We start from the raw sequence: 27,680 nt of genomic DNA, 5'->3' as shown, positions 1-27,680 counted from the left end.
AACCAATGTGACATTTTGGACGCCTTGGGCTGAACGGGAGTTTTGATGCGTTTTAGCGCTCCTGTAGAATGGTGGAGAATCACAATGCTCAAAATATACCTTTTTATGTTCTAAATGGGTAATAGCTTTTTTTGAACAACCACTAAGTGTGTGAGCTACCGCTGTCGTAATGAGTGTGACGTCTTTACTGCTCCCCACTTCAATAATTTAAGCTTCCCCCTCCATTTAAGTCCCCCCCCCCCCCCCCCGATAAAAGTTTCATGGACGTCTCCTCTGGACTTATGGTCTAGCCACACTCCTTTTTATCGCAGCGCCATCTCGCTTTCTCTCCGTCCAATAACGCCCTTCTCTCTCTAATTCGTCCCCTACTACTGTATCCTCCATCTCTCTCTTTCTCGTGTACTCAGTCTTTTTTTCCCCTCTTCATTTGTTCAGTGGCATCACACTCCTTCTCCTCTTTCTCCTCTTCATCAGCAGACACCCATGTCTCTCTTTTCATTTACTCAAACTAATCTTTCTCTCCCTCTCCTATTTATGTCTTATTCCATCTCTCTCTCTCGCTCTTTCTCCACTGGAAGATCGATTCCCTCCCGTCTCTAAACCGCTTCAGGCTGCAGTAAAATGGGAGGGAATTCAATTTAAGGCCCTCTTCTGAACGAAGGAGTAAAGAGATAAGGAGGAGAGAGAGAGAGATGGAAGAAAGGGAGAGAGGGGGTAGAGAGAGACAGATAACCGAGAGGAAGAGAGAGGAAGATGAGAGACAGGAGAGAAAGGGAGAGAGAGGGAGAGAAAGAGGAAATGGTAGAAGTATGTACTGATAAATCTCTATAGGAGAGAGAGAGAGGGAGAGAGAGAGAGAGAGAGGGGGGGGGGGTGAAATAATGGAGATGAAATTGAGAATGTTGGAGTGGGTGTATGTGTATATGGAGGAAGGTATTATGCATGTGTGGATACATATCTGTACTGCCTCGCTTGACAGGCTTACATTGGCACTGGGAATGATACTTATGCATGTAATGTGTTTACACATGTGTTGTGTGTGCATGACTGTGCATGTGTGTGTCTGCTGCTGTCTTCGAAGAGTGGAAAAGAAACAGGTTGTGTGTGTTGAATGAGTCTCTCTCTCTCTCTCTCTGTGTGTGTGTGTGTGTGTGTGTCTGGCTGTGTGTAGTATGCATTCAGTGCAGGTTTCTCTGTAATCTTTTTCTCAGTGCAGATTATGTTGTGCGGAGGTCTCTCTCTCGGTCTCTCCCTCTCTGTGCTATGTGTGGGGCTCTTTCTTGTCAATGGGAGTAGCCTACCCCTTCTATTTCTCTTTCTCTCTCCATTACCCTCTCTTCTCTCCATTGCCCTCCCACTCGTCTCCATCTTTCTGCTCTGTCTATACCACGCCTCTCTCTCCCCTGCCCCCTCTCTCCCTGTCTCGGTCCCTCCCTCCTTCCTTCCCCTCTCCTTCCCCTCTCTCCCTCCCCTTCCCCTCTCTCCCTCCCCTTCCCCTCTCTCTCTCCCTCCCCTTCCCCTCTCTCTCTCCCTCCCCTTCCCCTCTCTCTCCGCTCTCCTTCCCCTCCTCTCTCTCTTTCCCCTCTCTCTCCCTCCCCTCTCGCTCTGTCAGTTAGGGATCATGTGTAATGACGTGGGGATGCGGCTTTTGTTTCTGGTGCCGACTTTAATGGATGTCTTCCCACAGTCAGAGATAAGACCAGCCTCTCTCAGCTTTTATGGGTCTAATGGGCCTCCAGTCAACACACACACACACACACACACACACACACACACACACACACACACACACACACACACACACACACGTTGCAGCTGCATGTGTGTGTGTGGAATGTTTGTGAGATATCTGCAATAGCTAAAAAGCAAACAAGTCAGGATTGGTTAATATATTATGTATACCATTTCATCATTCATATTGAAATCTGTAGACATTTATTTTGCAAATGTATCGCCTTTCTGCCAACCTTTCTCTCTTTCTTCCCCCTCTCTCTCATTATCCCTCGTCATCTCTAGTGTTGCTGGCCATAAAAGCCCCTCAACTGTTCCACTTCTCCATCCTCTCTCTCCATCCTTCTCTCCCTCCTTACCATTCCAACTCCTCCCTCTATCCTCAAATTCTGTCTACTCATCTCTCAATGAATTGCTCTCTTTTACCACACCCCATTCCATCATCTTTCCCCCTTCTCCCTTCTTTTCATCCGGCCCTCATTCTAGAGTCTTTTTCATCATCTAACCTCCATCCCTCGATTCCTCACCTGTATTCCTCTCAATAAAAAAATGCCTCTCACTTTCATCCGGTTTCTCCTCTCTCCCTCCTTCCCCTTCTCTCCATTCCTAATTCCCATTCTCTAACCAGGATGTGTCTTTTGTCATGATTGTAAAAGAGAATGTTCTTAATAACATATTTAAATAAAGGTAATAAATACAAGTAATTCCTTCTCTCCTCCCTCCATCCTTCCCTTTCCCTTCCTCACCTGGATGTGTCTCTTGCTGATCTGTTGGGTGATGTGAACTCGTCCCGTGCTGGGGTCCACCCCGGCCAGAGGCACTGCCGCCTCCCCGATGACATCATCACGGGCGAAGCGGTCAAAGCTGAGCACCAGGAAGTGCAGTGTGAGGTCGGGCAGTGTGCTGTAGGCCACGCCGTAGAACGTAAACGTCTCGTCAAACACTGGCTCCAAGGTCTTCCTCAGGACGCGGGTCTGTAGAGCAACATATTGCAGTCTGGTTGCTATTGTGACAATAGCATTTAAACAGTTACACTTACAGTAACAGTTACAGTGACACAACTCTTTTACAATGCAAAATGAGAGGGATAATGCAGGGGTCTTCAAACTTTTCTTGCCCAGGGCCCCAATCATGTTTGCATACTTAAAAAAAAAAGAATGTTATTATTTTTATCTAATCCTGTAATAATGAAAATTAAAATAATTCAATAATAAAAGTATTAGGCTAATTGGGACCGCAACCCCAAATACCTAAACCCTAAACCCAACAAAGCAAATCAAGGATCAACCCTGTAGGTAGGAAGAAACCTCCAGAGGAACCAGACTCACCTTGACCCGATGCTTCTTTTCTGGCAGTATGGTCATCTTCACGTAGGGGTCCGAGCTACCTGCCTGCTCGTCCACGGCCGGCAGACCCTGGGCGCCAACAATGGTCACCACCAGCGCCTTCTTGGGGAAGTTGTAGTCCACGGACAGGCTGAGGGTACCTAGGGCAGCGTGCGGCGTGGTGGTGCCCTCCCCCTGGCACGGGGTAAAGGGCGAGGCTGTCTTGCTGGCATCACAGCTACTGCTACTGCTGTTACCTCCAGAGCTGCTCTCCAGGCAGCAGTAGTCGGCTCGGATGGGCAGCGCCCGCTCTATCCTGGGCTGTCCAGCAGGAGGCAGCAGGTGACTCATCTGCAGGTGGGTGGAGCCGTTGAGCAGGCCCGTTTCTGGGTCAGCGTCCACCAGCATCACCCTTCCTCCCCCTCTTCCTCGCTCGCCATTACGACCCCACTCGACGCCGGATCCGCCGCCATTTCCCGAGGAGCCCGGGCGTCGACCCACGCGGACGATCTTCTTGTTACTGAGTGTCTCCGGGTAGATGCTGATTCCCTTGAGCATGTGGATAAACTTGTAGGGCGGGTCCACGGACGGGTCGCAGGGTCCCGATTGGAGCTTGTAGCTGCCCGTCATCTGGCGGTAGCGACGCTGGCAGCAGGTCCAGAGGAAGACGGCCACTGTGACCGAGACCACCAGGACCCCGGCGCCCAGGAAGCCCGCCAGCACCGGGGACACCTCTGAGAGGGACAGGGAGAGAGCAGGGAAATCTTATTCATTTTATTAGAAAATTTCCTTTCCATTGTTATTCACCTCATTCCTTCAATACTGATGGGTTGAAAGCCTTACTAACAGGTAGATTAGGCCTTCTAAAAACTGCCTTCAACAAACAAATGAAGAACACGTGCGGTATGAAAACACATAATGAAACAGAAGGTTGTATTCCATCAAAAAGCATAATTCCCTGCCTAAAGTGAGAAGATGAAAGGCTGTCAAAAATATGTGCTGAAAAGCAGGAAAACTGGTTAACCTAGTAAAATGGATGGACTTGATCAAAGTATTTCAATTTTTTTCCCCTGTTCACGTTTCTTGGGGCCTTGCCACATACAGTCAGTCAGATGAGGAAGTTGAAGTTACTGTAATCCTACTGCAACGGCTTATGCTACATTCTACACCATGTTCTACCCAGCGCGTTTAGGAAAACACACAACACCACTGACCTACATTTGGACTAAGCATGTGACCCAGTTTAAAAAGTGACTGACAGCTGTGGCACCAGCCTGGATCTAAGCTTCGGCTGGCACTTTATTTGACAGTACACGTTTAACTGCTATTCAAAATCAAATCAGATTATATTTGTCACATGCGCCAAATACAACAAGTGTAGACCTTACCGTGAAATGCTTACTTACAAGCCCTTAACCAACAATGCAGTTAAGAAAAATAAGAGTTAAGAAAATATTTACTAAATAAACCAAAGTTAAAAATAAAAGAGCAACAATAAAATAACAATAACGAGGCTTTATACAGGGGGTACCGGTACCAAGTCAATGTGTGGGGGTACAGGTTAGCTGTTCGGCAGCCTTATGGCTTGGGGGTAGAAGCTGTTATTCTTAACAAGAAGCCTTTTGGACCTAGACTTGGAGCTCCGTACCGCTTGCCGTGCGATAGCAGAGAGAATAGTCAATGACGAGGGTGGCTGGAGTCTTTGGCAATTTTTAGGACCTTCCTCTGACACCGCCTGGTGTAGGAGGTCCAGGATGGCAGGAAGCTTGATGTACTGGGCCAAATGCACTACCCTCTGTAGCACCTTGTGGTCAGAGGCCGAGCAGTTACCATACCTTAAATAGTGGTGCGAAATAAAGTGCTACCTAGTTTTGAGGTGTGGCTATGGATGTGAGGAGAAAGGTGAGGTTAAGGACACAGAGAGAGGGAGACCTTTTCTGAAAATATACTTTTTAAGAGATGGATAGATAAGAGCAACAAACATATGTGATGGAATATTTGGTATTCTGATAAAGGAAAACTATTCTATGTCATTTCTATGATAACTATAGTAGATTAACATAGGCGGTGCAATATGTTAGCTAGTTATAAATACAATCAGTGAATTTAAGGGTCAAATTATTCATGAACAGTGCATAGCATTGTGTATTGTGAGTCACTGAAAATGAGTAACAGAAATATAGTTGGATTGATGTTGATATAGACACTGAAACCAGTCAGTTACCGCTTCACTGTGTAGAATATTAAGCACTACAAGGTATTATAATAGGAACAAATCTGAATAAAGTATTCCATTACTGTGGCCATGTTCAGTATAATTTGATATAAAAGTAATTCTTCACTTGGCTTGCTGCTACCACTCATTTTACATTGCCTCTGTTGGGAAAATGATATTGTTATATAAAACTATATCTGCTGTTTTTGTTTGTGTATTCTAATAAAAATAAAATAATTGCATGGAGAAAAAAAAAATAGTATGTTGATCTCTATGATGTACAGTACAGAGTACTCTTTACTGTTTGACTGTCCAATCATGTTCAATATTGGTGTTTGTAGACTGTAGGTGACAAACTTGAAAACACTTATTGTAGTAGAAGTACAGTGCATTCGAAAAGTGTTCAGGCCTCTACTTTTCCCACGTTTTGTTACGTTACAGCATTATTCGAAAATTGATTAAATCATTTTCCCCCCTCATCAAGCTACACACAATACCCCATAATGACAAAGCAAAAACAGGTTTAGAAATGTTTGATAATTTATTAAAAATAAAAAAACGAAATATGACATTTACATAAGTATTCAGACCCTTTACTCAGTACTTTGTTGAAGCACCTTTGGCAGCGATTACAGCCTCCAGTCTTCTTAGCTGTGACGCTACAAGCTTGGCAGACCTGTATTTACAGGTACAGGTGCATCAAAGCTGGGACCGAGAGACTGAAAAACATCTATCTCAAGACCATCAGCTTGTCCGGAGAAGACAAGGTGAGCGCTACCATCAGTCCTGTGTCATGCCAACAGCAAAGCATCCTGAGACCATTCATGTGTGGGGTTGCTTCTCAGCCAAGGGAGTGGGCTCACTCACAATTTTGCCTAAGAACACAACCATGAATAAAGAATGGTACCAACGCATCCTCAGAGAACTTCTCCCAACCATCCAGGAACAGTTTGGTGATGAACAATGCCTTTCCCAGCATGTTGGAGCACCTTGTCATAAGGCAAGTGATAACTAAGTGGCTCGGGGAACAAAACATCGATATTTTGGGTCCATGGCCAGGAAACTCCCCAGACCTTAATCCCATTGAGAACTTAACCCTCAAGAGGCGGGTGGACAAACAAAAACCCACAAATTCTGACAAACTCCAAGCATTGATTATGCAAGAATGGGCTGCCATCAGTCAGGATGTGGCCCAGAAGTTAATTGACAGCATGCCAGGGTGGATTGCAGACGTCTTGAAAAAGAAGGGTCAATACTGCAAATATTGACTCTTTGCATCAACTTCATGTAATTGTCAATAAAAGCCTTTGACACTTGAAATGCTTGTAATTATACTTCAGTATTCCATAGTAACATCTGACAAAAATATCTAAAGACACTGAAGCAGCAAACTTTGTGGAAATTAATATTTGTGTCATTCTCAAAACTTTTGGCCACGACTGTAGATCCTCTCAAGTTCTGTCAAGTTGGATGGGGAGCATTGCTGCACAGCTGTTTTCAGGTCTCTCAAGAGGTTCAAGTCCGGGCTCTAGCTGGCCCACTCAAGGACATTCCGAGACTTGTCCAGAAGCCAACTCCTGCGTTGTCTTGGCTTGTTGTCCTTTGCCCCAGTCTGAGGTCCAGAGCACTCTGGAGCAGGTTTTCATCAAGGATCTCTCTATACTTTGCTCAATACATCTTTCCCTCAAACCAGACTAGTCTCCCAGTACATGCAGCTGAAAAACATCCCCACAGCATGATGCTGCCACCACCATGCTACACCGTAGGGACGGTGCCAGGTTTCCTCCAGACGTGATGCTTGGCATTCAGGCCAAAGAGTTCAGTCTTCATTTCATCAGACCAGAGAATCTTGTTTCTCATGGTTCGAGTGTCCTTTCGGTGCCTTTTGGCAAAATCCAAGCAGGCTGTCATGCTTCTTTTACTGAGGAGTGGCTTCTATCTGGCCACTCTACCATAAAGGCCTGATTGGCAGAGTGCTGCAGAGATGGTTGTCCTTCTGGAAGGTTCTCCCATCTCCACAGAGGAACTTTGGAGCTCTATCAGAGTGACCTCCTTGACCAAGGCCCTTCTCCCCACTGATTGCTCAGTTTGGCCGGGCGGCCAGCTGAAGTTTATAAAACTAAAGTTTCTAAAATTGTTTGAATGGTGTCTGTGAGTATAACAGAACTCATATGGCAGGCAAAAACCTGAGAAAAATCCAAGCAGGAAGTGGAAAGTCAGAATTGTAGTTCTTCTTTTGATTCTCTATCGAAGCTACAGTGTCTGTGGGGTGACGTTGCACTTCCTAAGGCTTCCATTGGCTGTCAACAGCCTTCAGAAAGTGGTTTGAGCATTCTCCTGTCACTGGGCAGATAATAGGAGCTCAGTTACTGAGTGGTCTGCCTGGTCAACAAAGGGATTGGATATGCGCGGTCACGCGAGCACGCCGTTCCTTCTTTTTCTTCTTGAATGAATATGCTATTGTTCGGTTGGAATATTATCACAATTTTCTGAGAAAAATACCATACAAATTGATTTTAAACAGCATTTGACATGCTTCTAAGTACGGTAATGGATCATTTTGACTTTGTCTCTCGTTCCGTGCTCGTGCTTTATGCCTTTGGATAAGTGATCTGAACGCACAAACAAAACGGAGGTATTTGTACATAAATATGGATTATTTCGAACAAAAACAAAATTTCTTGTGGAAGTAGCAGTCCTGGGAGTGCATTCTGACGAAGATCAGCAAAGGTTAGAGAATATTTCTAATACTAATTCTAAGTTTAGGTTGCCCCGAACTTGGCGGGTGTCTGAATAGCTCACCGTGATTGCTGAGCTGTGTACTCAGAAAATTGAAAAATGTGCTTTCTCCGTAAAGCTATTTTAAAATCTGACACAGCGGTTGCATCCAGGGGTAGTCTATCTATAATTCTTTAAATAATTGTTGTATATTTTGTCAATGTTTATGATCAGTATTTCTGTAAATTGATGTGCACATTCACCGGCCGTTTTGGTGGGAATACATTTTCTGAACATCACGCGCCAATGTAAAATGCTGTTTTTGGATATAAATATGAACTTTATCGAACAAAACATACATGTATTGTGTAACATAATGTCCTAGGAGTGTCATCTGATGAAGATCGTCAAAGGTTAGTGCTTCATTTAGCTGTGTTTTGGGTTTTATTGACACATGTCCTTGCTTGGAAAATGGCTGTGTGATTATTTTTGTCTATGTACTCTCCTAACATAATCTAATGTTTTGCTTCCGCTGTAAAGCCTGTTTGAAATCGGACAATGTGGTTACATCAAGGAGAAGTGTATCTTTAAAATGGTGTAAAATAGTTGTATGTTTGAGAAAGTTGAATTATGACATTTTGTTGTTTTTGAATTTGCCGCCCTGATATTTCACTGGCTGTGTCCCGCAGGTGGGACGCTACGTAGCCCATAGAAGTTAAGTAATCTATTAGAATGGGGCAATAATTAGTGTAGTTCTGGCTCAGGCAAGTCTTGCTTACGTTTTTACTTACAGTCTCTTAAGTACTGACTCAATCTCTGAGTAACCTGAGAGAGAGAGCCTCTTCACCAACCCTATAGTCACAAACATGCACACACACTGTAGTCAATGTTGTAATGAGTCCAAAGACTAACCTGAGTGAGAGCAACACCTTCTTGGTCCCGTGTGGTTCAGTTGGTAGAGCATGGTGCTTGCAATGCCAAGGTTGTGGGAACAATTCCCATGGGGGACCAGTACAAAAAAAACTAGTCTGAAAATGTTTGCACTCGCTACTGTAACAGTTTCATGGTGAAATTTTCTAAGGGACCGATTGACAGAGGCACAATGCCTATCTTTGAGTAAGTAATGGGTTTTATGTCTTGTTGCCAATGTTAAAACTACAGTGGGAATAAAAAGTATGTGAACCCTTTAGAATTACCTGCATTTCTGCATAAATTGGTCATAACATTTGACCTGATCTTCATCTAAGTCACAACAATAGACAAACACAGTCTGCCTAAACTAATAACACACAAACAATTACAATTTTTCATGTCTTTTTTTCATGTCTAGTTCTGGCAAGTCGGTAGGACATCTACTGTGTGCATGACAAGTAAGTTTTCCAACAATTGTTAACAGACAGATTATTTCACTTAATCACAATTCCAGTGGGTCAGAAGTTTACATACACTAAGTTGACTGTGCCTTTAAACAGCTTGGAAAATTCCAGAAAATTATGTCATACCTTTAGAAGCTTCCGATAGGCTAATTCACATCATTTGAGTCAATTGGAGTCAATTGTATTTCCAGGCCTACCTTCAAACTCAGTCTCTCTTTGCATGACATCATGGGAAAAGAAATCAAATCAATCAATCAAGACCTCAGAAAAAAAATGTGTAGACCTCCACAAGTCTGGTTCATCCTTGGGAGCAATTTCGAAACGCCTGAAGGTACCACTTTCATCTGTACAAACAATAATACGCAAGTATCAACACCATGGGACCACGCAGCCGTCATACCGCTCAGGAAGGAGACACCTTCTGCCTCCTAGAGATTAACGTACTTTAGTGCGAAAAATGCAAATCAATCCCAGAACAACAGCAAAGTACCTTGTGAAGATGCTGGAGGAAACCGGTACAAAAGGCCACTCAGCAAAGTAGAAGCCACTGCTCCAAAACCGCCATAAAAAAATCCAGACTACGGTTTGCAACTGCACATGGGGACAAAGATCATACTTTTTGGAGAAACGTCCTCTGGTCTGATGAAACAAATATATAACTGTTTGTCCATAATGACCATCGCTATGTTTAGAGGAAAAAGGGGGAGGCTTGCAAGCCGAAGAACACAATCCCAACCGTGAAGCACAGGGGTGGCAGCATCATGTTGTGGGGGTGCTTTGCTGCAGGAGGGACTGCTGCACTTCACAAAATAGATGGCATCATGAGGAAGGAACATTATGTGGATATATTGATGCAACATCTCAAGACATCAGTCAAGAAGTTAAAGCTTGGCTGCAAATGGCTCTTCCAAATGGACAATGACCCCAAGCATACTTCCAAAGTTGTGGCAAAATTGCTTAAGGACAACAAAGTCAAGGCATTGGAGTGGCCATCGCAAAGCCCTGACCTCAATTCTATAAAAAAAAATGTGGGCAGAACTGAAAAAGCGTGTGCGAGCAAGGAGGCCTACAAACCTGACTCAGTTACACCAGCTCTGTCAGGAGGAATGGGCCAAAATTCACCCAACTTATTGTGGGAAGCTTGTGGAAGGCTACCCAAAACGTTCGACCCAAGTTAAACAATTTCAAGGCAATGCTACCAAATACTAATTGAATGCATGTAAACTTCTGACCCACTGGGAATGTGATGAAAGAAATAAAAGCTGAAATAATTTGTTCTCTACTATTATTCTGACATTTCACATTCTTAAAATAAAGTGGTGATCCTAACTGACCTAAGACTGGGGAATTTTTACTAGGATTAAATGTCAGGAATTGTGAAAAACTGAATTTAAATGTATTTGGCTAAGGTGTATGTAAAACTTCCGACTTCAACTGATGTGAACCCTTGGATTCAATAACAGGTTGACCCTCTTTTGGCAGCAATATCCTCAACCAAACGTTTTCTGTAGTTGTGGATCAGACCTGCGCAACGTTCAGGAGGAATTTTGGACCATTCCTCTTTACAAAACTGTTTCAGTTCTACAATAGTCTTGGGATGCCACAGCATCTCAATCGGGTTGAGGTCAGGACTGACTGGGCCACTCCATTTTCTTCTGTTCAAGCAATTCTGTTGTTGATTTACTTCTGTCTTTTAGGTTGTTATCCTGTTGCATCACTCAACTTCTGTAGAGCTTCAATTGGCGGACAGATAGCCTTACATTCTCCTGGAAAATGTCTTGATGAACTTGGGAATTCATTTTTCTGTCGATGAAAGCAAGCTGTCCAGGCCCTGAGGCAGCAAAGCAGCCCCAAACCATGATGCTCCCTCAACCATAGTTTACAGTTGAGATGAGGTTTTGATGTTGGTGTGCTGTGCCTTTTTTTCTCCACACAAAGTGTTGTGTGTTCCATCCAAACAACCCAACTTCAGTTTCATCTGTCCACAGAATATTTTGTCAGTAGTGCTGTGGAACATCCAGGTGCATTTTTTCAAACTTTAGACGTGCAGCAATGTTTTTTTTGGACCGCAGTGGCTTCTTCCGTGGTGTCCTCCCATGAACACCATTCTTGTTTAGTGTTTTACGTATTGTAGACTCGTCAACAGAAATGTTAGCATCTTCCAATGATTTCTGTAAGTCTCTAGCAGACACTAGGATTCTTCTTAACCTCATTGAGCATTCTGCGCTGTGCTCTTGCAGTCATCTTTGCAAGACAGCCACTCCTAGGGAGTGTTTTATTTATTTGACCTTATTTAACTAGGCAAGTCAGTTAAGAACAAATTGTTATTTTCAATGATGGCCTAGGAACAGTGGGTTAACTGCCCTGTAACAACAGTGCTGAAATTTCTCAATTTATAGACAATTTGTCTTTTAGAGATACTTTTGTTACCCTTTCCAGCTTTATGCAAGGCAACAATTCTTAATCTCAGGTCTTCTGAGATCTCTTTTGAGCGAGGCATGGTTCGCATCAGGCAATGCTTCTTGTGAATAGCAAACTCACCTTTTGTGAGTGTTTTATATGGGGCAGGGCAGCTCTAACCAAAATCTCCAATCTCATCAAATTGATTGGACTCCAGGTTAGTTGACTCCTGACTCCAATTAGCTTTAGGAGAAGTCATTAGCCTACAGTAGGAGTTCATATACTTTTCCCAACCTACACTGTGAATGTTTAAATGATGTACTCAATATAGACAAGAGAAATACAATAATTTGTGTTATTAGTTTAAGCACACTGAGTTTATCTATTGTTGTCAAATTTATGCAGAAATCCAGGTAATTCCAAAGGGTTCACATACTTTTTCTTGCCACTGTATGTCTGTTTACTACTATGGAAACTTGGTTTTTATTCTCTCCCTCCCTCCCTCTCTCTCCCTCTCTCTCCCTCTCCCTCTCTCCCTCTCCCTCCCTCTCTCCCTCCCTCCCTCCCTCTATCCCTCCCTCCCTCCCTATGGGTCGCCCTGGCAACAGCGGGGCCCCTCTACCATCGAGCTGGTCAGATGGAGCTGATTGGAATTCAGAGTTCGCCCAGGAACCCCAGAGCGGATGAGAACAGGATGTGTGTTCCACCATCTCCACACAAGCAGCCCTTAACCAGAAGCCAGCAACCACCGGAGGGTGTGTGTGGGGGGGATGCCTATTCTGAGAAAGTTTCTGTGTAAAGAGAGGCTGAGAGATGTTTTTGTCAGACATGGTGGCAGAAGTGTGTGTATGCGTATCTGTGTCTGTGCGTGTATGCATGTGTGTGGTTGACAGACACTGCTGTACAGCTGCACTGATCACAGCTATAATGAGGCCTCAAGAGCTTTGGAGAGTTTCTCCTTTTCTCCTGTGAGTTCTATGTAAAACTCCACAGCATCATGGATAATAAGTATAGGAACTACACTATAAACACTTAGCATACTGAATGTTCATGCACTTACAAACATTCCTAAAAACACACCCACATACAGCATTCACAAAAAGCCACTGATGCAGATGCATAAAAAACTAAAATAAATACCCTGAATTATGCATGCCGTTGTCATGGGAAATGTCATGGAAGTTACTTGTCGTTTTTAGTGTAAACCAGGGATCATCAACTAGATTCAGCCGCTGGACGATTTTATTTCTGGAGTGGATGGTCGGGGGGCCGGAACATAATTACAAATAATTTATAGACTGCAAATTGACCACAAGAAGCCCAAACAGATCTAATGTTTGACTTAAACATAATCAGATTCACATCTGCATTCTGATAAGCCACCTTCTACAGTTAAAATCTGTGACTGAAGCCCAAACCAACCTTAGTGGTCAGGAATAACTATGCATAGTCACATTTGCTTAAGGTTACCTACCTCTGTTATAAAACAAAGATGACAGAGAGGCCCCAGCTATCGACTACAATACTTCTGCACAAGATTTTCTCTTGGAGGAAAATGGAAGTACAATTATAAATCCTCTTGCTTTACTATAAAAAAAAACAGGTTTCGGCATAGCTGCCTTCATTAGCCTTCATGCACCTTGGCGGAAACTGGTAGCCTGGTAAAACCAGACTGAACACAGCCTTCACCATTGGAAGCAATAGTGAGTGCAACATTAAGTCTGGTTTGACCTGGCTAGTTCTTGACTGGATGACCCCAGATGCTTGAGCCTGCAGCCAGCCACACCCTGGGCCACCAGTAAGCTGCATGTGCAGGGATTTAGCTTTGTGTTAGCAATCAATATTCATATCCAGCAGTGAAGTCAGTTGGAGGGGCGTAGCAACAGTGCAGGAGGCCAAAATTGGGTCAGCAGGCACTTGTCCAGTTGGGTGACAGACAGGAGGCTTTTAAGAGCTTTTGGTAAAACCAAAATGGCCAGAAAATGAAAGTTGCAAACACAGTTACTTGAGAACAGGAAGTGGGTTAGAAACCAAAGATAGGGGCCTCCCGAGTGGTGCAGCGGTCTAAGACACTGCATTGCAGTGCTAGCTGTGCCACTAGAGATCCTGGTTTCGAGTCCAGACTCTGTCGCAGCTGACATGGTCGCCAGGTGTACGGTGTTTCCTGCGACACATTGGTGCGGATGGCTTCCGGGTTAAGTGGGCATTGTGTCAAGAAGCCGTGCGGCTTGGTTGGGTTGTGTTTCGGAGGACGCACGACTCTTGACTTTCGCCTCTCCTGAGTCCGTACGGGAGTTGCAGCGATGAGACAAGACTGTAACTACCAACTGGATACCACGATATTGGGGAGGAGAAAAAAAAGGGGTTAAATTGAACAGAAATCAAAGGTAGCAGGAAGACGAGAGAGAGAAATAGAGAGGTAGATGGGTAGGGAGGAGAGAAAGGGGAGAGGAAATGGTAAAAGGAAGAAAGTGAGGAAATGGGGTATGAATGAGTGGTGGCATTAGCTGCTAACAGAGAGACAAACAGTGAGACAAAGGATCCATAGCTAGGGCCCAGACTGAGAGTCGAGAGCAAGCGTGCCAGACAAACAGACTGTTTGGGACATTTCTGAAGAGTGACTTCCCTGCGGGCCATGGGAATTCAGAACAGCAGGCGCTTGTCTGCATACCTCCTGGCATACCTCACGGCTAAACCATTTAGAATATTTTTTGTATTGTCATTCAAATCAGTTACTGGCATCCAATTCTGCTTTCCCTTCTCTCTTTCTCCTGATCCACCAAGGACATGTTGTACCTTTTCCTACTCTATTTTGTCATCTCTCTCTTCCTCTCTCATCCACTCACTGTATCTCCATAGTGTCTAGCTACCCACACCCACTATCCCCCTCTAGACAAAGACTCGACCCTCTACTCCATTGATCAATGCGACCTCAGTGGGGCTTTAGAATCAGATGATGTCACTTTTTTGTAGGGTCTTTAAAGCACAGCTGAGCAGCTCTTGTTGCCTAGAGGCGTTCCCCCAGCGAGAGCGAGAGCGAGAGAGACTGACATTAACCATAAGGTCAAGGTCTAAATGAAATAAACCGTTCAAACCTCAATAGCAATACTGGAGAAAAGGTCGAAATCCAGGACTTACTAATGAAACCAACGGTATCAAAAGGAGCACAATGCTTGAAAGAACAAGTGTGTGTGTGTGTGAGAGAGAGAATGTGTGTGTGTGTGTCCGTGTCTATGCACACGTGTCTGTGCACAAGCAGGGGGGCATCCATGATTAATAGACTGCAGTAAATTGTTAATCCCGAGCAATGATTCTAATTGTCTGATTCATACGCCAGGAGGAGAGTGGGGAAGTGTGGGACGGTGGAGGAATACAGGAACACTGGAGTGTGAAGGCAGAAAGAGGAGGACGAGGTTAGGATGGAGAGAGGAGCGTTGTGGAGTTACAGAAGAGAGGAGGAAATGAAGAGTGTATTATTAAGGATAATGTGTGACGTCTGGGCTTAGACTACCAGAAGAGTAGTAAATGTAACTCAGCACTCCATACTTTGAATTCAGTCATTCTAACCCCTAAATTAATGGGCAGGTAGCAACAACGTAACCACATGTAACATTGGGATTTGCATTAATATATGCATCAAAAGTCCCAATGCAAAGTGACCTCACTTTTCTATTGTTGGAGTTATTACATAAAACCGATCAGAATTCCGAAGGCCTGTCGGAAAATGTTTTCCAGGGTGTGATGTAATATAGAGGAACAGGTAAGCCAGCCTGATCCCTATAATGTAAACTCCAACAGAAATAACTTCAAATCTATAATTTCAAATGAATCAAAATCGCCATGACTACTGGTTTCAAGGTGTTCAGCCAACTTACAAGCAAATACTTTATGAATTTATTGTTACAACAACTTGCAAAATTGCTAGCCAACTAGTCTGCTAAAGTTAGCCATACTACCCTGCTTACGTTAGCACTGAATGAGTCAGCCAGTTGCTATCAACAGCTAGCTTACAGCTACATTAAAGTAAACCAACTTTTAGGAAATACATAACGCCATAATGTTAGCTACTGTATATGCAGTTATTTTAGCCAGCAAGCTAGCCAGCCAGCTAACGTTAGCTATTTAGTCAACTAGCTATTAGCCACCACAGTTATAGTCAGCAAGCTAGAATCCAACTACTGGAGATCAACTAGAAAAAAACAAATACAACACAACTAAAACATAACTGCAGATTAAAAGCAAAGAGAGAGCAGAGACTTATAGATTGATGGTTGGGGCCCATCCAATGGTAAAACTTTTAAAAGAGTGCAGGCTGGGTTAGCTACCAAAGCGAGGGGGAGTCGAGTGCTTCACCGGGCAGAAATCCAAAATAGATAGATTCTAGATGTCTGTCAACTAGCGTGCTAGCACTAAGCCAAGGTGGAAAAAGTTACAAAACTCCCATAGCCTATTTCACAGCGAACATGGCAAAAGTTGACAAAACAAAAAGGAGAACAGATGAGGTACTACACAATCGTTTTGAGCCCATGGCAAGCACCGGAGCCTGCCGTGCTAACAGGTTCCCACTAGATAACACAGCCACAAAGTCTGTGAGAAGCATGATGTGTGGTCAACGTTAGCCAGCTCGAGCTAGCTACAGAGCTAGCATACAAACTCGGTAGCAGAGTAGATCCACCATATGAGAAATAGTGCATTGCAAGAAATAGTGCATTGTGGATAGTTTAGAAGTTATCCGGAAATAAGTTAATAAATATGTAATAACCCCAAAACATAACTATGTTTGTACTTATAGGTAACCAGATCATGACTACAACTAAGTTACTAAGACTTTGACCACACCGTGTTGATACATTGGTGAGTAAAAACTCGTGCTTCCTACCCTTTCGGTGGCAAACCAACCAGGATTGACCACTAACTTCAGGAAAGGTGATGTCAAGGTGTGAGGAAATAATACCTTCCTAAGTAACTCCACTACAAAGAGTTGTGTGTCTCAAGTATTCTTCAAATAACCCCAAAACTCATAGAAATGTTCTCGTGAACACACTCTTTTCCTTCTTACATGTACAACATATGGCACACAGACAAAACACACCTGGAAATGTCCATCTCCACTACCGCCATCAACACGCTGGGGTAAACCACTGCTGCGCGGCTTCTCACAGGACTGAGCTAATAGACTATCTAAACCCCCTTTCACACAACGTTAGCTTTCTCTGTGTGTGTTTCTTCATCCTGAAATCTCTGTGAAGATGAGTGGCACAGACAGACACCTTGTCCTGAGGTGGAGTGTGCTGTATTTCACCACTGGGACAGAAAGGGGCTTGTCACTCTGACACCAGTCACTATGGCATTAAATCACAAGGTCTGTTCGGCACCGCCACTGCGGCTATGCCGGACACACTGCAGAGAGAAGGGACGGAGAGAGCTGGAGGGAGGGGAGAGGTAGGACTGTGTGTTGGCTCACCCCTCCATCCAGGCTAGACTGCCTCAGTAAGAGATATAGCCCTGAAGAGACAAAGTAAGTCAATAACATAAGGGTACTAAATAAGGAAAACCTTTTAAGGTGACTTATACCATCTTCATAAGACATATAAAGGTGTTCTACATTGCTTATGTTATGACTGTGTAATGTCCTCTTCAAGTACATACACTACGGGTCAAAAGTTTAATAACACCTACTCATTCAAGGGTTTTTCTTTATTTTTACTATTTTCTACATTGTAGAATAATAGTGAAGACATCAAAACTATGAAATAACACATATGGAATCATGTAGTAACCCCCCAAAAAATATATATATATATATATTTTATATTTGAGATTCTTCAAATAGCCACCCTTTGCCTTGACAGCTTTGCACACTCTTGGCAATATGTACATAGCCCATCTGTAAATAGCCCATCCAACTACCTCATCCCCATACTGTATTTATTTATTTATTTATTTATCTTGCTCCTTTGCACCCCAGTATCTCTACTTGCACATTCATCTTCTGCACATCTATCACTCCAGTGTTTAATTGGTATATTGAAATTACTTCGCCACCATGGCCTATGTATTGCCTTACCTCCCTTATCTTACCTCATTTGCACACACTGTATATAGACTTTTTTTCTACTGTATCTTTGCTTATTCCATGTGTAACTCTGTGTTGTTGTATGTGTCAAACTGCTATGCTTTATCTTGGCCAGGTCGCAGTTGTAAATGAGAACTTGTTCTCAACTAGCCTACCTGGTTAAATAAAGGTGAAATAAAAAATAAATAAATACATTTCAACCAGCTTCACCTGGAATGCTTTTCCAAGCAGTCTTGAAGGTGTTCCCACATATGCTGAGCACTTGCTGGCTGCTTTTCCTTCACTCTGCGGTCCGACTCATCCCAAACCATCTCAATTTGGTTGAGGTCGGGGGATTGTGGAGGCCAGGTCATCTGATGCAGCACTCCCTCACTCTCCTTCTTGGTAAAAAAGCCATTTTGATCGGTAGTGTATATGCCACAGAAATGTCTACGAAGAAATCCGGAACAACATCCAGAAGTGTCTATAAGTAACAAAGATCAATCGATCGGCTAAAAGCAACAAAGGTCAAAGGTCAATCGATCGGCTGAGAAGGATATGTTCAGAAGATTCAAACTACAAAAACGGACACTAGGAACTGTGAAGACACTAAATACACTAAGAAACCGAGTTGGTCAGTCGTAGACAATCTCGTCTGGTTTGAATCCTCAAAGGACACTCACTTTGATAATTCCAATATTAAGTATTGTGTTCCACAAGGTTCTGTGCTAGCACCTATGCTGTTCTCATCAAATACAACTCTTACATGCAAACCACACTGGACACGCTGCGCGCGTGAGCATTGCAAAATCAATTTACACATACATGTTATTCAATCATTTCACCCACACCGCTCGCACAAGCGTCATCAGAATCCCAACGATCTGACATTCAGATCCTCGTTAGGACCATCTCAAGCACACAATCATTTGGCTAAACCTCCAGTAAATGAATAGCAAACAATAAAGTGACCTACTTCAACAACACCAACTCTGACCAAAGGGCTGCAATCCCAAATCAGAACTTTACAAAGACGGTCCATATTTCTAAGCCAAAACAAATGTGTATCACTTTGTCTGACAGGTTTCTAGTACCATGTTAACTTTGAGCAAACTTCTCTTCCCTTTTTTCAGTAAGTTGGTCAGCTATTCAATTATGCAACCGACTTTAAAAAGACTCAAAATGAATTATGTTTGCCACGATGTTTCCTGTAGAATGGCAGGATATTTTATTCATGTTGATCTGATTCCATTTGATTGACAGGAGTAGGGCTAACATTTCTCCCCGTAGCTCTCTGTCTTAAGTGCAGACTATCCCTCAAATAGCTCCGATTCGGCTACTCCCTGACTCAACAAGTCTTTCTCCCGGCCAGTCCTTCAGGTAACTCCTACGCCATGGTTTTAGATCCAAGATGGCATAACAGGCTGGGGATCTTAAAATATCTGCCCTCTTTTACATCAAAGACTGCCAACCCAGACGCCCACCGTCATCCCGACGATCCCCTCTGTCCACATGCACGCCTTGGATAATAAGTGATGGTGTGTAGTGATGGTTAAGAATAGAGTGGGCTCCAAGCATTGTTTTTAAACTTTTGTAGGTTTTTTGTATGTTATATATAATATATATGGCCATGTTTTCATGAATTTGATGATATGATCTTGAAGCCCATTCTAAACAGTATGGGACTGGATACGGAAGTAAAGCAGAGGGGGGGTCATCACATTCACGTCGCATTTCATTTGCACATTGTCCATTCCAGAAGAGTTACAGCAACAACCAGGCCAGCTCAGTACAGCTTGTTTTGGCTCAGCAGTGTGAGCCCTCAGGTGGGGTAAACTGAAGCTGTTCCCTCCAGCTTTGGCACTGGCCTCAACTCTGAGGGAAGGTCCTGAATCAAAACAAAAACCATGCAAGTAGCTCTGGGCGAAAGCTATCTGTTAAGGAGAGGAATTATGGTAATATGAATGTAACAATGCATATAAATTGGTAATGAAGAGATGATATAACAGAGAGTGCTTTTGTTGGTGTAATTAGACTCCCCACGCCCTCTCACCGAGGCCCTGCTCTGAACACTCCTGGCACAAACACACACACACACATTAGCGCCTCACCCCTCCACTGCAGACAAAGAACATAATCATCTTCACAGGAGCGAATTTATTTTCGGGGACTTTATGCAGGTCAGAGGAGAGGAGAATTAGACGGTTTCTTACTGCTTTTGTCAATGTGATATGTCCCATTCTGTCCTATTAGTTGTCTGCACTGGTTGCTGTGTATTGCGTAATTGATTGCTGAGTATTTGTAGGTGTAAACCATATATTTATACAGTAGGATGTGTGTGACTGGGTGTAGCCAGTGTTTTTTCATTTTTTTTGTCCACTCATTCTCCAGTCATTCTCTAAATAACAACATATTCTGCCCAAAGTTAAGCCCCATAGCCGGTGGTTTAACTCTGACAGGGATACGTGATGCACTATTGGCAAAACATCCATCAATGCTTCGCACAAGTCCCACGGTTACATAACTAGATTATAATGAGCACGCGAATTGATCGCCCAGCGAGTGAGGTATTTGGGGAGACGCGAGACCACCCACCCCGCCCAAATGTTCTGTTAGGCTATGGACAACGGGTCCAGTTCAGGAATTCGGGTAGATGTTCATTAAAACCATAGAAGGGCGAGCAGTCGGGCATGGTTGATGCCAAGCCTCAAGAATAGACAAAACGTCATCATCCTCTCTAACCCACATGCGCAGTCAACGCCATTAGAGAAGGCTGGAGAAAGCATGAGCGCAGTAGGAGCAGGCCAAACGGGTCTCACCCTTAACAATAAATACGTACCGCACAATAAATATGTACCAGAAAATAACTTGATTTGTTTTTTACATAATGTCAAAAGGCACATTTTTATTCAGTCCATTTCCCTGCCAATATTCCCCCTTCAAGCCAAAATCTGACTAAGCAACATTGGTGACTGCCGGGAACTAACGCACGCATGACCACACATGTTCATATACATGCCTATTTCTAATCCCAACAAATTGAACATAGACATTGGGCCTGTTCTCCGTTTTAAAATGATTAGAATTTGTTGAGGCACAGTCGAGGCCTTGACAGGCCTGTGTTCTCAACAACTTTGAACATTGTTGATAATAATACATGCACCCTAAACCAACATTGTTTAATGAGGTTTCCCATATTAATTTTTTTGATGTATTCCAGTTGTTGGCTCAAAGCTTTCTAATCATCAGAATAACATCCATTCTAGGAGATAAACCGTGTCTTATGAAATATTAAATAGACGTGTGCCATTTCATTTCAAACATCAAATTAATTGAATATACAAAACAACGAGGCTTTCGGGAAGATAATTCAAGTAAATGTGTAGAGAATAAACAACAAATGTAGCACCTGGAGTCTTTCAGCCTTTCTAGGCCAACATGACACCATTTAGAATCCGAGGAGAACCTGAAAAACACTCATTTTTCCTTCAGCTAGCCTAAAACAGTTGGCTGGCATCCAATAAGTAGCCTAAATACAGCTGTTTTTCGTTCATTATCATGAGGAAAAATATGTCTTACCATATGCTGGTCTTAAATTGGTTATCTCAGTCATTTTGGGGTTGAAATGGCTGTGTTGTTGTCAGAAAGAAAAAAAAAGAAGATTAAAATAAAACAATTAAAACTCGCAGGTTTCTATTTTATTTCCATGAATGATCTTGTCCCTCCGTTTTTCTTAAGGTCAGATGAGGCGACGATGTTTGACCGTGGTATTTTTCTCAGTGCGAAATTATTGTTTTGATTCTGTGGCTTCTCAATGATGCGCTCCGGATGGCGCTTGCGCTTGCTTCTTCCCACTCCAGTTTCGATCTCGGGTGCGGCTGCTGAGCGCGACTACTACAACCAGAGTTGGTCTCCCCCACGGATAACGGGGAGTCTAGGGGAGAATCTCAATTGATTCACTTGATTCCTCGCGTCCCCTCTTCTCGCCTCTTTCTCAAAACACATTGGATGAGAAGGTCAAAGGTCCCGCCCCTCCAAACTCTTTTCATCCAATCATATTGCCCTTCACTGCCAAGAACTGCCAAGAACCTACCAATAATTGGCGAATGAGAATAAAGCAGTGGAATTGGCCGCAATGAGGATAGGGCTAGGGAGGGACCCAGAAGAGAGAATCTTTTTGTTGTTGTTGCACTTGTTAAGTACAACTGTTTTTCACAGTATAGCAACTAACTTAAAAAAAAAATATGGTTGTTGATGTTATCATATTTTTAACCCCTACAGATGTCAGATCTTAACTTGATCACGCTTTTGTCTGGGAGAATTTTGCTGTTGCATCAGGAAATTCAAACGATTCCTTGAAAATGAACAGTTGTCTTTTTCTCCAGGCTGGGGCAGTAGAGTCATTGGGATCAGGTCTGCTATCAAAATAATATTCTCTCTCGCAAACATTAGACCTAGGTCCTATTACTGCAACATTCAAATGTACAAAAATGGATCTGCCATGTAGCCATACACGTCAACAACCATCATTTTATATAGCTTATTATAAACTGGGTGGTTTGAGCCCTGAATGTTGATTGGCTGACAGCTGTGGTATATCAGACCATATTCCACAGATATGACAAAACATTTTTTTACTGCTCTAATTATGTTGGTAAACTGTTTATAATAGCAATAAGGCACCTCTGGGGTTTGCGATATATTATCCCAATATACCATGGCTAATGGCTGTGTCCAGGCACTCCGCATTGCGTCGTGCTAAGAACAGCCCTTAGCCGTGGTATATTGGCCATATACCACACCCCCCCGGGCCTTATGGCTTAAATAACACAAGATAGATATTGTACTCTACTAGGCTACGACATACAAGCACGGAGTGTGTCCTAAGGTTTTGAATGAACTGTCAAAATTGAATTCAATCGCGGGGTGGCCGAGCAGTTAGGGCTGCATCCTTCAGCGTGCCCATAGAGACCTACTGTGTCAGCGTGGGTATGATTCCCACTAATGATGTATATAAGCCCTGGATTGCTGATGCTACAGTGCCGTCAGAAAGTATTCACACCCCGTGATTTATTCCACATTCTGTTGTGTTACAAAAAAAATGGGATTAAAATTCATTTCATTGTCTTTTTTGTCAATGATCTACACAAAATACTAGAAGTGTAAGAACAATTCTAACATTTGTAAAAAAAAAAAAATACATATGAAAAATTAAACCAATATATCTTGATAAGATACATTTTAAACCCCCTGAGTCAATACATGTTATCTTTGGCAGTGATTACAGCTGAGTCTTTCTGGGTAAGTCTAAGAGCTTTGCACACCTGGATTGTACAATATTTGCACATTATTATTTAAAACATTCTTCAAGCTCTGTCAAGTTGGTTATTGATCATTGCTAGACAGACATTTTCATGTCTTACCATAGAGTTTCAAGACGATTTAAGTCAAAACTGTAACCAGGCCACTCAGGAACATTCCATTTTGTCTTCGTAAGCAACTCGAGTGTATATTTGGCCTGCGTTTTAGGTTATTGTCCTGCTGAAAGGTGAATTCATCTTTCAGAGAGCAGACTGAACCAGGTTTTCCTCTAGGATTAGCTCCATTCCATTGCTTAGCTCAATTCCGTTTTTTTTTTTTTAATAATCCTGAAAAAATTCAGTCTAATAATTACAAGCATTAATTTCGCCCAAACATTACAATTTGTATTCAGGACAAAAATGTAATTGCTTTGCCACATTTCTCTTGGCATTATTACTTCAGTGCCTTGTTGCAAACACGATGCATGTTTTGGAATATTTGTATTCTGTACAGGCTTCCTTCTTTTTACTCTGTCAATTAGGTTAGTTTTGTGGAGTAACTACAATGTTGTTGATCCATCCTCAGTTTTCTTCTATCACAGCCATTAAACTTTGTAACTGTTTTAAAGTCACCATTGGCCTTATGGTAAAATCCCTGAGCAATTTCCCTCCTCTCCGGCAATTGAGTTAGGGAGGACGCCTGTATCATTGTAGTGACTGGGTGTATTGATACACCATCCAAATTGTAATTATTAACTCCAACATGCTCAAACGGATATTCAATGTCTGCTTTTTGTATTCTACCAATAGGTGCCCTTATCTGCGAGGCATTAGAAAACTTCCTTGGTCTTTGTGGTTGAATCTGTGCTTGAAATTCACTGCTCGACTGAGGGACCTTAAAGATAATTGTATGTGTGGGGTACAGAGATGGGGTAGTCATTTAAAAATCATGGTAAACACTATATTTTCAGACAGAGTGAGTCCATGCCACTTATTGTGACTTGTTAAGCAAATGTTAATTTTTTAGTAATTTGTAACCATGTCTAAAAAACAGTGTTGTGTTCGAGACCACATAAACAAGAACGATTCAAGACCAAGACCGGAGCGAATCGAGTCCGAGTCAAGACCAAGAGCAGAGGGGGGGGGGCGAGACCGAGTCAAGACCGAAACCAGGAGTTGGACGCGAGATCCGAGACCGAGTCAAGACCAGAAAAATGTGAATCCAATTCAAGACCATTACTCTAATTTTGTCAAATCGTCACCATTATAAGAGTTGAAAATGTCCAGTACTTCTGTGTTCATATTTCAGAACAACATGTGGATTCTTTAGACATTCAGATTGGTGGGAAAAAAATGCATGCTGAGGGGAAATGGAGCCACTGGACATTTTTACTAACCCAAACACAGTGGGGAACAATGAGGGCCTTCTACGCTTTCAGAGAAAGGCTAAGGATTTATAACATAATAAAAATAATAATAATTATAATATTATTTTCAATTATGTTCTGTTTTAATCTCTTCAGTTTTTGATAGAAAGGAAAAAAGGTTAAAGGTGAAGAGAAAAAAATATCCAATCAGGATTTTTCTTTGGTGGTCCCTGGCGATATGAATCTAGCTATCTAATTTCAGCCATTGGCTAGGCCATTAGAAGCTTTATAGAAGGCATCTGCCTTTCAACTGTATTAGGGGAACATTTTGGAGTGACAGTGGAATCAAGCAATCACATTGACTTGTAATGCCAACATGTCTCCCCTTTACTAATAGTAAGCGCGCAACGCCAACAATTTCCCTCAATCTTCCCTACCAGCGAGTCAAGGAAATTTCGACAAAGTTTGAGGACATTTTCAAATGAAAGTAAAGGACAGTAATGTTACGAGTAAAGTAGGAATCACAGGTTTCAATAGACAATAAGATATTAATGTTTCAAGAAAGGAGTGTATATATTTGGCCTTGGAGAAGCGCTTTTATGTGCTGACTGAATGGAAGCTGATAATGAGTTTTTTTTACTCCACTGGTCTCAGCTGGTCTCGGGAAGAAATTATGAGTCCTCACTGTCCGAGACCAAGTCAAGACCAAGTAGAAATGCATCCGACACCAAGACAAGAACGAGAAACTCAATATACCATGCTCTACCAACTGTAGCTCAGTTGGTAGAGCATGGTGTTTGCAACACCAGGGTTGTGGGTTCGATTCCCACGGGGGGCCAGCACAGAAAAAAAAAAAAAAAAAATTGAAATTAAATGTATGCATTCACTACTGTAAGTCGCTCTGGATAAGAGCGTCTGCTAAATGACTAAAATGTAAATGACTCGAGTACTACAACACTTACTGCTAAAAACATAATTCCACTTTGACATGATGGGATATTGTGTGTAGATCAGTGATACAACATCTCAAAGTATTTGAAATACAGGCTGCAACACAACAAAATGTGGAAAAAGTCAAGGGGTGTGAATACTTTCTGAAGGCACTGCACCTGAGGAATGCTGAACTCCGTTCTCTTATATCATGGCGGGTTGAGTATTGATAACTGGGGAGAAAATGGCGACTGTCCTTGAATCTGAAAGTGCGGCAAGTGAAGTGTGTGACAATTAATGGACAATTTGAGAAATCAAAGAATGGAACAAAACGAGCAAAAGTCATAGTAGGAGACCGGTTCAATAATGCATTTGTTATTGGCCTGTGTTTTTTGGACAAGGAGATTCATTTGGGAAATCCATTTGTAATATCGAGGACTGTGAAGAGGCAGTGGGAAAGGTGGATTCAATCAAGGTGACTAGAAGCGGCCTTGTTACGGTTAATTGTGTCGATGAAGAACAGACGAAGTGTGCACTGGACCTGGCTAAATTGTCCATGTCAGAAGTAACATTTATTGATCTTCCGAGCAGGGCGCATGCCAAAGGAGTCATAGCTGGAGTCTCGTGGTACATATAATGAACAAAAATATAAAAGGCAACATGCAAAATGTCCAGAAACAAATAACTTTCTTCTGAAACTCGTCAGTCTATTCTTGTTCTGATAAATTAAGGCTGTTCCATGTGAGAAATTGCCAAGAAACTGAAGGTCTTCGCTGACCTTCTAGGCAGGGCAAAAGAACACAGACACTGGACAGAGGAACTCTGCCTAGAAGGCCAGCATCCCGGAGTCGCCTCTTCACTGTTGACGTCGAGACTGGTGTTTTGCGGGTACTATTTAATGAAGCTGCCAGTTGAGGACTTGTGAGGTGCATGTTTCTCAAACTAGACACTCGAATGTACTTGTCCTCCTGCTCAGTTGTGCACCAGGGCCTCCCACTCCTCTTTCTATTCTGGATAGAGACAGTTTGCGCTGTTCTGTGAAGGGAGTAGTACACAGCGTTGTTCGAGATCTTCAGTTTCTTGGCAATTTCTCGCATGGAATAGCCTTCATTTCTCAGAAGAAGAATAGAATGACGAGTTACAATAGAAAGTTCTTTGTTTCTGGACATTTTGAGCCTGTAATCGAACCCACAAATGCTGATGCTCCAGATACTCAAGTAGTCTAAAGGTGGCCAGTTTTATTGCTTCTTTAATCACGACAACAGTTTTCAGCTGTGCTAACATAATTGCAAAAGGGTTTTCTAATGATCAATTAGCCTTTTAAAATGATAAACTTGGATTAGCTAATACAATGTGCCATTGGAACACAGGAGTGATGGTTGCTGATAATGGGCCTCTGTACACCTATGTAGATATTCCATTAAAAAAAAAATCAGCCATTTCCAGCTACAATAGTCATTTACAACATTAACAATGTCTACACTGTATTTCTTATCAATTTGATGTTATTTCAATGGACAATTTTTTTTATTTTCTTCAAAAACAAGGACATTTCTAAGTGACCCCAAACTTTTGAACGGTAGTGTATGTTATTGAAATTATTGTACAACTTAAATTGGTCTGTTGTGCTGGGAAAGTGGTTTAGTACAGAGTGCTGGTGACGCCTTACGCCATCCATTCCATACACTTTATATTAGGTGTTGGTTTACAGAGAACATAAAGAAATTGTGCCAATGTAAGTGGGGTAGGAATACTCAGTAGGGTCTGTAGAATATAAATATAGTTTTATTTCATGGGGGAGTGTTGCTGGCCTTTTACCCCACCTATTCCATTGGCCTCAATGCACATCACTGAATATTACATATTGGCTTATAGACAGGGTTGGGGAGTAACTGATTAGTAACTAATTAAATCAGTTACATGTAATCTGATTACCAAAAAAAATCTGTTATGTTACCAGCTAAGAATATTGTAATCAGATTACATATACTTTGGAAAAACTTGATTATTACTTCTTAGATTACTTTTAAAATTCAGAAAGGATGTTTGTGGGGGAAAAAAATACATTATGACACTATTCTGTTTTTCTCAATGACATTCAATTCAGCATTGAAAAAAGGCGCAAGTTTAAGTTCCACCTGAGCGAGTCTGACCACAAGCCAGAGACCACTATGAATACACCAAATGTGTTTGATGGATCCTGTTTGTCTTATTCTAAAGCCTGTTAAGGGGAAAGTAATCAAAAAGTAACTGAAAGTACAGG

General features: G+C 42.4%; 1 protein-coding gene across 1 annotated transcript in view; it reads right to left on the bottom strand.

Annotated features, from left to right (window-relative positions):
• Window positions 1–21,776, bottom strand: part of syt11a (synaptotagmin XIa) — a 28,129-nt gene extending 6,353 nt beyond the window's left edge. Inside the window, exons 1-3 of the mRNA XM_014177169.3 lie at window positions 21,400–21,776; window positions 3,060–3,790; window positions 2,478–2,705 (exon numbers count right to left, since the gene is read on the bottom strand). Coding sequence (XP_014032644.1) covers window positions 2,478–2,705; window positions 3,060–3,790; window positions 21,400–21,433 — 993 coding nt within the window. The 5' untranslated portion in view covers window positions 21,434–21,776. The remainder of the gene's footprint in view (window positions 1–2,477; window positions 2,706–3,059; window positions 3,791–21,399) is intronic.
• Between the last annotated feature and the right edge of the window lie 5,904 nt (window positions 21,777–27,680).

This window comes from Salmo salar, chromosome 27 (genome assembly GCF_965601325.2).
Source record: "Salmo salar chromosome 27, fSalSal1, whole genome shotgun sequence".
Taxonomy (NCBI): Eukaryota; Metazoa; Chordata; class Actinopteri; order Salmoniformes; family Salmonidae; genus Salmo; species Salmo salar.
The sequence above is the reverse complement of the archived record's forward strand: the minus strand, read 5'-3'. Positions and strand labels throughout refer to the sequence as shown.